The 10,380-nt window shown below is 39.7% G+C and overlaps 1 protein-coding gene across 1 annotated transcript; it reads right to left on the reverse strand.

The window, feature by feature from the left end:
- Window positions 1–1,716: 1,716 nt before the first annotated feature.
- On the reverse strand, window positions 1,717–9,756 carry LOC308134709 (protocadherin beta-16-like; the record flags this gene model as incomplete). Its single annotated transcript, XM_080502482.1, has 5 exons — window positions 1,717–1,787; window positions 1,874–1,968; window positions 2,025–2,053; window positions 3,890–4,960; window positions 7,348–9,756. 5 exons carry the CDS (start codon window positions 9,754–9,756, stop codon window positions 1,717–1,719), a joined length of 3,675 nt encoding a protein of 1,224 aa, XP_080358608.1.
- Window positions 9,757–10,380: the final 624 nt, after the last annotated feature.

The following is a 10,380-nucleotide window of genomic DNA, read 5'->3' on the forward strand; positions in this document are numbered from 1 at the left end:
TTCAAACTTTTTATTTCTTTTATAAATATGTCCCAAATGTCAAGACATTCCAAACACCAGCATTGAAATTGTTTTGTGTGTTTTTAATAGATCATATGGACCAGGTTAAAGCATACAGTTAACTCACATTACACATGTTACTATGTTGCACCATCAAAGTATCACTGTACAAAAGCACCTAATGTATATGTTGGCCTGTAACACATTACACTTCCTACTAGTAAAGCAATATGAGCTGTGCTAAAAAAAATTGACGAAGCAGGGTTTTTTTTTTCCTCTCACATACTAGTTGGCTCATAAATCTTATGGCACAAGAATTTCACGATTTGGTTCACATTAAAAAAGACACTAAAGCACTGTGAATTAAAAAGAAAGGCATATTCAAAAATACAGTCATGACATACCATATATATAAGTTATATTTGTGTCCCATTTCACAAATTATGCATATGCAGATATACACAGTAATCAGTAATGTACATAAGCATTAATTGGGTGAACTTCCAATGAAAACAGGCATTTTCAGAAATATCATCTAGCCGGAACTTGTGTCCAGCCAGAAATGTTTAGTTCTGAGGATTAAAAGACAAATAGCAGATCTTGGACTCAGGATAAGAAAAGCCAAGTTTTTATCCGATCTAATCTCAAAGACTAGAACACTCAATGCATCCACTTATGTATAATTCCAATACAACATCTCCCTCTCCAGCAATGAGACAAAATATTCAAACATACAATTCACTTGACTTTGACATGGGAATGTATTTAGTGTATGTAACTGTAATTCAGCTACCAAGCATGTTCTTTTTAATAAATGTTTAAGTATTGGTTATAAGTAAAACATGAAGGAACAAGTCATAGCGATTACAAAAAAATGTAATGTTCAATCTTGTTTTGAAGGAAAACAAACTTTTAACAGTGAGATTTTACTGTTCAAAATGAAATTGCATGTCATAAAAACATAAAAGCTACTACAGTAGATCCAAACATCCCATGCAAAAACAGAAAGGCATGATGACAAAAGGCCACTTTCTCAATCTATTTCATTCTCTCATGAGCTGAATCGTTCAGCACCCCAACTCCTGCATATGAAGCGCAGAAAACAGTACAAAACAAAAATCACAACATTACCACACTCATAAAATACTGATTCCCTTCAATTTCATGCTGTGAAATTGTAGGTTGGTGCTTTTTTTGATATTTACTTGTGCTGCTTTTCTCTTCCTAGTTACCTACACATTTTAGTACATCAACACTTTTTGAGGGTAAGATAAAGCACGCATTAAGATATTCACTATATGTTTCTTCTTCAGATAAGGAAACCAGTCTCTTAAAGGCATTTCAAAAATCCCTTTTACACTGATATAGTCCTTGGCCGGGCATCTTCGAAACATCTTTTGGCGTGGCTTTTTTTTGCCCCAGTCCCATATCGCTTCTTGTACTTTGTTTGTAAGCAAGTCTTCAAGTGTGGCTGAAGCCATGCAGTCTGATCATGCATACTGAATGGAAAGAGAGGCATTGTTGATTGGCTTTCATGTGCTCAATAAAAGAGAGGAGTAAGGTCATGTTTTTGATTAGTCACCATAGTCCATTGGTGTTGTGACACGACATCCACTTATTGTGTGAGGAACAAGGAACTGGCAGAGCAAGATGGGCATGGGGCGATGTTATATTCGGGGGTTTCTCCTTTCCTCACTGGAGACTCTCTTGTCGGCATCAGCCCAGTGTGTAGCTGGAGGAAGGGAAGGGGGGCTTCAAGTTGAACTGCTGCTGCTGCTGGTGGATGCCTGCAAACAAGACATGGGAATCAGACAGTTAAAACAAGCAGAGCTTCATGATGACTGGCCAGATGAACATATCTCATGCAGCTGACGTCTCTCAATCAGACAGTGGGGCTTCAGGCAGAGGACAGAGGTGGTGGAGGGATTGAGCAGATCCTTGAACATGTAGTAGGGCAGGTGGCGTGACCTATCAATGAATACCATGCTCCACGATTAGGGGAAGGAGAGCGGTTGCTAGGTAACTGGGTGACTGGTTTCTCTTTGCGCCTCTCCTGCACAAAGAATTAGGTCACAACTCAGACTACAGTAGAAAAGAATCATTCATGTTTAAAAGCATCATACTGTGGAGTCGGTAACATCCGGTCAATTACACAGCACCAGATATGAGCAACACAGTCAAATTCCTTCAAAAAATAGAACTGTTCTTCACTTTGCTATTAATAGAAAAAGCCAGATTGTGGAAAAATCAGTATATGGCAACAATGAGTTTATCTTAGCCGACTGTACAGAAATGTGGATCAGATCAGTTGCGGTCTGTACCTGTACATGACTTTCACTTTGTTCACCAAAATCAATTACTTGGATAGGAGTTTTAATGCTGCTTAATCAAAGTGATTGTCTGCAAGAGAAGTAACTTTTTCTCAGATGCCATACTTCTTAGACTACTCTTCAAAGAACAACCTAATATATTGATGAGCTATCTTATTGGGGCTTTGACCATATCATATATACTCATCCTTGGCAGATTAAAAAAAAAAACATCTTCGAAAGAAATTAAACAAAACACAGAAATATCAACTGAACAAAACAAACATTTAAAAGAAAAAAACTTTGGTGATAACATCTGTGACATAATTCAAAAAGGTTATCCAGGGCAATTGAGTGAGACTCCTGCGTACCTCCAGCTGCAGAGTGGACTTCCCTCATTTAGGGTACTTTAAAGTGGGGAGAAAAAAAACAAGCAATTCAGAAGTCAGGTCAAGTCCATTTCAAACACAGAAGGATTGTCTGTAAATGAATCTTATTGTAAACAGGAATTATGATGAAGAACTACATGTCAAATGTTTGCGGTTTTTGTTTAGTGTGATTATGATAATAGACTTGAATAGAAGGGGTAAAGAACAGTTTTAGATGTAACAGTTTAATAACTTTTTAAAGCAGCAGTATACTTACCATGAGACAGAGAGAGAGAGAGAGAGAGAGAGCGAGAGAGAGAGAGAGAGAGAGAGAGAGAGAGAGAGAAAGAGAGAGCATGTTCGACCTGTAAACAAAGACAGTGTGCCACGAACCTGGAGGAATGTGTTAGGTTAAAACGGAGTCTCATTATGGCTGTGGTTCATGAAATGTTAGTATTTGCTGTGCCCATTGATCATTTGTTAAAATACTATGTATTAAAGAACATATAAATATTGTTTATAAACAATGAAAATGGTCTACAGTGTGCATGAGAAAAAAATACAGCTTTTCTTTTTTTTGTTTTCTCCCATATTAGATTGCTTAGGGAGCAGTTAATAATTTTCACATGAATCTGTGGTGTATTGATTGTTTTCATTGCAATTACAAAGACACAAGGGGGGGGGGCTGTGATCACACACAAAGATACTCCTCTGTAAACACACAAGAAATGCTCAATGACAAACTTTGCAGATTCATTCAGATTCATTCAAACAGATTCATGAAGCTACTCTTTTAATATATTTGTATCATTGTTGCTTATAAAATCACTGGCTTTTAACTTGCTCTCTAACATGCTCTCCATCTCTCACACACGCACACACACACACATGCACAAACACACAAGCACACACGTCTTTGCAGCATGATCATGGCACTTGCATATTGGATGCAATTAAAATGCCTATAGATAATTTATTTTAGTCTTTTCATATTCTTGGTTTGATAAAAATATACATTGTCACAGAATTTAGAAAATAACTTCAGCTTCATAATTATGGTTGCTCTCATTTCTCAAAAGTTAAATTTTATTTGACTTAAACTTCATGTAAAATAAAATATGCTTGAATACCAACAATAAATGAATGAACTACATTTTGGAGGACATATTTTGATAAGGAAAAAAGTAATTGTGGAATTGTTGATATTGATACCTGCAGAGTGGAAGGTGCTGAGTCACTAGTATCAGTCAGTCCTGTCCCTCTCGGGATGCTGGACACGATGTACCTGGAGCCTTTGGGCACAGGCTGTCTAACCACAAACTTTCCTTTCCTGGTCTCAGCCAGAAACAGACTGTACCAGTAGGCATCGTTGGAGACCAGAGTGGAGTCAGCGATGGTGGAGTTCCTCTCACTTAGCACACTGTTCCTGCAGGGAGCAGCTGTTTTGCTGGCCTTGGGTTTCTGACACTTGAGCACAATGGTGACCAGGATGGTGATGAGCAGCAGAAATGACACTGAACCCAGACCGATCACCAAGTACAGGTTCAGGTCTGAGAAGATGTCATATTCCAGAGGCACCTCAGTCATGTCAGAGTAGGCCTTCACTGCAGTCTCCACTGTGGACAGCTTGATGGTGACTGTAGCAGAGAGAGCAGGCTGCCCGTTGTCCTTGGCAATAACAACCAGCCGCTGGTGACGTGGATCTCTGTAGCTGAACATCCTCATAGTCCGGATCTCTCCGTTGTATTGGTCCAGACTGAACAAGGTGGCATCAGTCACCTGCAGAAACTGGTAGGTAATCCGAGAGTTGTGCACTGAGTCTGTGTCCAAGGCAATGACTTTGGCCACCAAGGAGCCTTTATCAGTGGATCTGGGGATCTTTTCCTCCACCACTGAGCCGTGAGCACGCCATGGAGAGACAATAACTGGAGCATTGTCATTCTGGTCCACAATAATGATGTGGACAGTCACATTGCTGCTGTGTGGAGGAGAGCCAGAGTCTCTGGCCTCAATGTGGAAAAGAAACTCCTTCTCAATCTCATAGTCAAAAGTTTTCAGAGCATAAAGATTCCCGTTTTCTGGATTGATGGAGAACAGCATGGACATGGAGGTGTTGGCTATCTCTTTCTCTATGATGAAATAAACTAGATACTGGTTTTCATGGAGGTCGGGGTCAAAGGCAGTGAGGGAGCTGAGCAAGGCTCCAGGTGCATTATTCTCCATTACACGTATGGTATAAAATGCCTGTGGGAACTGTGGAACATTGTCATTAACATCCAGCAGCTCTAAAGTCATAGTTTCATTGTCAGATAAATGAGGAGAGCCTCTGTCTGTGACAGTGAAAGTGATGTCATATTCTGGTACTTTCTCACGGTCTAACGGCTCCGACACCACTAATTCATAATAGTTATCAGATGACTCTCTCAGTTTGAAAGGTATATTTTTAGGAATATTTAAATCAACAATGCCATTATCACCTGAGTCTTTATCATTAACACTAACTACAGCTATAACTGTGTCTATGGGCTCATTTTCTTTGATTGGACTTTTAAATGATTTGATAGAAATTTCCGGGTGATTGTCATTCATGTCTGTTACCTGTATTGTCAGGTTACAGTGTCCAGATAAGGAGTTCACCCCCTTGTCACTGACTATTACCTCCATTTCATAAAGTTTGAAATCTTCATAATTAATCATCTCTTTCACTCTGATTTCACCATTTTCTGGATTTAACTTGAACATATTTTGTGTTCTCTCTGATGTATACAGACTATATGAATAAACAATATCTGAATTGGAGCCTTCATCTAAATCTGTGGCATTTAACTTAATCACTAGACTGCCGATTGGTGAGTTCTCCATCACATTTACAAAGTATTTTTCCTTGTCAAATAGAGGGGCGTTGTCGTTCACATCAAGCACGCGAACAATGATGCTGGCTGTACCTGTGCGCGTGGGCACACCTCCGTCCACAGCAGTGAGAATTAGATTATGAACAGCCTGCTGCTCTCTGTCTAACGCTTTCTTCAGAATCAAGTCTGCAAACTTTGATCCATCTCTTCCGGTCTGAATTTCCAGGGCAAAATGTTCGCTTGCGCCCAGGTGATAATTTTTCACAGAATTTGTTCCAACATCTGGATCTGCAGCGTTGTTTAGTGAGAATCTCTCTCCAACCGGACTTGACTCTGATATGTCCAAATGCATTGTTCCTCGTCGAAAATGAGGAGCGTTGTCATTTATGTCCGTAATTTCAACTTCAATATTAAACATTCGTATCGGATTTTCAATTGTAGCGTCCAATTTCAAAAAACAGTAAGATGATGACGTGGTTTTCGAAGGACACAGAAACTCTCTATCTATTCTTTCAGAAATAAACAGCTCCCCTGTGTTTTTGTTTATATCGAGATATTTTTTATTTGCGACGACATCTATCCGCATCTTTCGTTCGTTTAACGTCTTGACGTCCAATCCCAAATCTGTAGCTAAATTAGCAACAACAGATCCTTCCTCCATTTCTTCAGGAACAGAATAATGGGTGACAGTCCATACCGTGCTCACGAAGGCAGACAGGCAGAGATATGCAGACACGGAACCGCCCCCGAACAGCGGTCCGAGACGTAACATCATCTTAAGGACTCTCAGGATGCAACACCTTTAAACTTGATGAGGCGAAGGTATGAATCCTCTCTCATGAGAAACAAATGTCACAATGATCAGAAAAAGCAGCTTATCTTCACCAGAAGTGACGCGATTACGTGTAATCACTGACTCACACCAATGAGCGAACGCGACAATTATAACATCCATGAAATTGCGTTTTTTATCCGGAAATAGTAACAGAAAAATATTTTTTCTGAAAACAATAAATGCTTTATAATGTTTGTAACAAAAAAATACGATTATATATGTTTTAAATCATAGAAAATGTGTATTGTTGAAACTTTTATTTTTCAATCACACGAAATGCGTAACAAATTATATATAATTTCTAAATTCACGTAGTTATGTTTATAATGGTCTTTCTTTTCATATTGGGGAGGGGTGGTGTTTTAAATCATAAGTGTAATAATTGACTTGAGAAGCAACGTATTTGAACCACTAAATCCGCCATATTACGCCTTGCGAACGAGTTTTACGCACGAGTGCTTATGCGTAAAATGACGTAAATCAGAGGTCTGTGCGTAAAAGCAATGTTGTGAGTTCAGAAAATTCCCCAATTGTCTGACATCTTTCGTTTGCTTGAAGTGACTTTGTATCCATGTTCATGATAAAGTGCTCCACGTCAAGCCACAAGTATTTCTTTTTGATACAAATTAAATCAAAAATATATTTTTTTATAAAAAGAGCAGAACTCAAGTCAGTGATGAAAAGATATGTTTTATTACTAATGTTATTTTTAATAAACATAAGGACATTGAAATGAAAACTCCCTTTCAAAAATAAATGAATGATTGTATGAAACCCTGTTGTGTATCACTAGTTCTTGAACTTTACAAAGTTTTGTTTACGTTGTGAAAAAGGTTTGAAATGTGAGGGTGGGGTGCTAAAAAGTAGACAAAACAACCAAAATCATCAGAATCATAGAGCACTGTAGTCACTTATAAGATGAGGAAAATTTAATGTATTTTAAAATAAGTCAAATGAAAGTCGTGTAGATATATTTTTCATACCTGCAGAGTGGAAGGTGCTGAGTCACTCGTATCTGTCAGTCCTGTCCCTCTCGGGATGCTGGACACGATGTACCTGGAGCCTTTGGGCACAGGTTGTCTGACCACAAACTTTCCTTTCCTGGTCTCAGCCAGAAACAGACTGTACCAGTAGGCATCGTTGGAGACCAGAGTGGAGTCAGCGATAGTGGAGTTCCTCTCACTGAGCACACTGTTCCTGCAGGGAGCAGCTGTTTTGCTGGCCTTGGGTTTCTGACACTTGAGCACGATGGTGACCAGGATGGTGATGAGCAGCAGAAATGACACTGAACCCAGACCGATCACCAAGTACAGGTTCAGGTCTGAGAAGATGTCATATTCCAGAGGCACCTCAGTCATGTCAGAGTAGGCCTTCACTGCAGTCTCCACTGTGGACAGCTTGATGGTGACTGTAGCAGAGAGAGCAGGCTGCCCGTTGTCCTTGGCAATAACAACCAGCCGCTGGTGACGTGGATCTCTGTAGCTGAACATCCTCATAGTCCGGATCTCTCCGTTGTATTGGTCCAGACTGAACAAGGTGGCATCAGTCACCTGCAGAAACTGGTAGGTAATCCGAGAGTTGTGCACCGAGTCTGTGTCCAAAGCAATGACTTTGGATACCAAGGAGCCTTTATCAGTGGATCTGGGGATCTTTTCCTCCACCACTGAGCCGTGAGCACGCCATGGAGAGACAATAACTGGAGCGTTGTCATTCTGGTCCACAATAATGATGTGGACAGTCACATTGCTGCTGAGTGGAGGAGAGCCAGAGTCTCTGGCTTCGATGTGGAAAAGAAACTCCTTCTCAATCTCATAGTCAAAAGTTTTCAGAGCATAAAGATTCCCGTTCTCTGGATTGATGGAGAACAGCATGGACATGGAGGTGTTGACTATCTCTTTCTCTATGATGAAATAAACTAGATACTGGTTTTCATGGAGGTCGGGGTCAAAGGCAGTGAGGGAGCTGAGCAAGGCTCCAGGTGCATTATTCTCTATTACACGTATTGTATAAAATAACTGTGGGAACTGTGGAACATTGTCATTAACATCCAGCAGCTCTAAAGTCATAGTTTCATTGTCAGATAAAGGAGGAGAGCCTCTGTCGGTGACAGTAAAAGTGATATCATATTCTGGTACTTTCTCACGGTCTAACGGCTCCGACACCACTAATTCATAATAGTTATCAGAAGATTCCCTCAGTTTGAAAGGTATATTTTTAGGGATACTTAAATCAACGAAACCATTATCACCTGAGTCTTTATCATTAACACTAACTACAGCTATAACTGTGTCTATGGGCTCATTTTCTTTGATTGGACTTTTAAATGATTTGATAGAAATTTCCGGGTGATTGTCATTCATGTCTGTTACCTGTATTGTCAGGTTACAGTGTCCAGATAAGGAGTTCACCCCCTTGTCACTGACTATCACCTCCATTTCATAAAGTTTGAAATCTTCATAATTAATCATCTCTTTCACTCTGATTTCACCATTTTCTGGATTTAACTTGAACATATTTTGTGTCCTCTCTGATGTATACAAACTATATGAATAAACAATATCTGAATTGGAGCCTTCATCTATATCTGTGGCATTTAACTTAATCACTAGACTGCCGATTGGTGAGTTCTCCATCACATTTACAAAGTATTTTTCCTTGTCAAATAAAGGGGCGTTGTCGTTCACATCAAGCACGCGAACAATGACGCTGGCTGTACCTGTGCGCGTGGGCACACCTCCGTCCACAGCAGTGAGAATTAGATTATGAACAGCCTGCTGCTCTCTGTCTAAAGCTTTTTTCAGAATCAAGTCTGCAAATTTCGTTCCATCGCGCCCCGTCTGTATTTCAACTGAGAAATGTTCGCTTGCGCTCAGGTGGTAATTTTTCACAGAATTTGTTCCAACATCTGGATCTGCAGCGTTGTTTAGTGAGAATCTCTCTCCAACCGGACTTGACTCTGATATGTCCAAATGCATTGTGCCCCTCCGGAAATGAGGAGCGTTGTCGTTAATATCTAAGATTTCCACCTCTATGTTGAACATCCGGATCGGATTTTCAATCGTAGCGTCTAATCTCAGAAAACACGTTGTTGCTGTCTTGAGGGGACATAAAAACTCTCTATCTATCCGCTCCAAAATAAACAGCTCTCCCGTGTCTTTGTTGATATCCAGGTATTTTTTATTGCCCACGACATCGATGCGTATTTTCCTTTTACTTAAAGTCTTCACATCTAAACCCAGATCTATTGCCAGATTGGCCACAATCGAGCCTTCGTCCATCTCCTCTGGAACAGAATAATGCGTAACTGAAGCCACCGAGTGAATGACGGCAGAGAGAAGGAAAAATACTGAGACGTACCATATCGCCGAATACTGTAGAACAGGAGGAGCCATTGAGAAACAAAAATCCGTCCCTGACACCTTAAATATGTGATGTGGCGAAACACCGAGATGTAATTCTTTCTGCTTCCGATAAAAATGTAACGAGGTCCTTTGAGTGATCAATTTTGCGTTCTGATACTGTAGGAGGTTTCGAGAAATATGTCTGACTGCGCAGCCTCCAGTGAACGACGGTGAAAAACCATTACTTAATCAGTTTGTACGTTTTTCTAGAGAGCAGCGACATAAACAGCTCTGTCCGAGTATTACCTCTTCGAGGAGAACATTTAGTGACAAAACAAGTTGCAAAATATATTTCTGGTATTCAAAATGAATGCGGGGTAAACGAAGAGAAGCAGGCGCTTCATTGGGGATGTTTCGTCAATGTTGTTTGGTTTTTGAAGTTAGATTTTTTTAACACAATCTTTTTATATAAAATTGCATCTATCGTTTCGCTCTCCTGAACGACATTTGTCTTAAAGTATAACGATGCAGATATTTCTGTCGGTTGGAATTTTAGGCATCGTTTATTAAAAAAAATATTGTCAAAATAGTTAGGTTTTAATCAAAGGTAAATGCAATGTGGTTAACACGCTTCTTTCATTCAGTATACATCATAGACATTTTTTTTAAGTATAA

The sequence above is a fragment of the Blennius ocellaris genome, assembly GCF_963422515.1.
Source record: "Blennius ocellaris genome assembly, chromosome: 9".
In the NCBI taxonomy this organism is placed as follows: Eukaryota; Metazoa; Chordata; class Actinopteri; order Blenniiformes; family Blenniidae; genus Blennius; species Blennius ocellaris.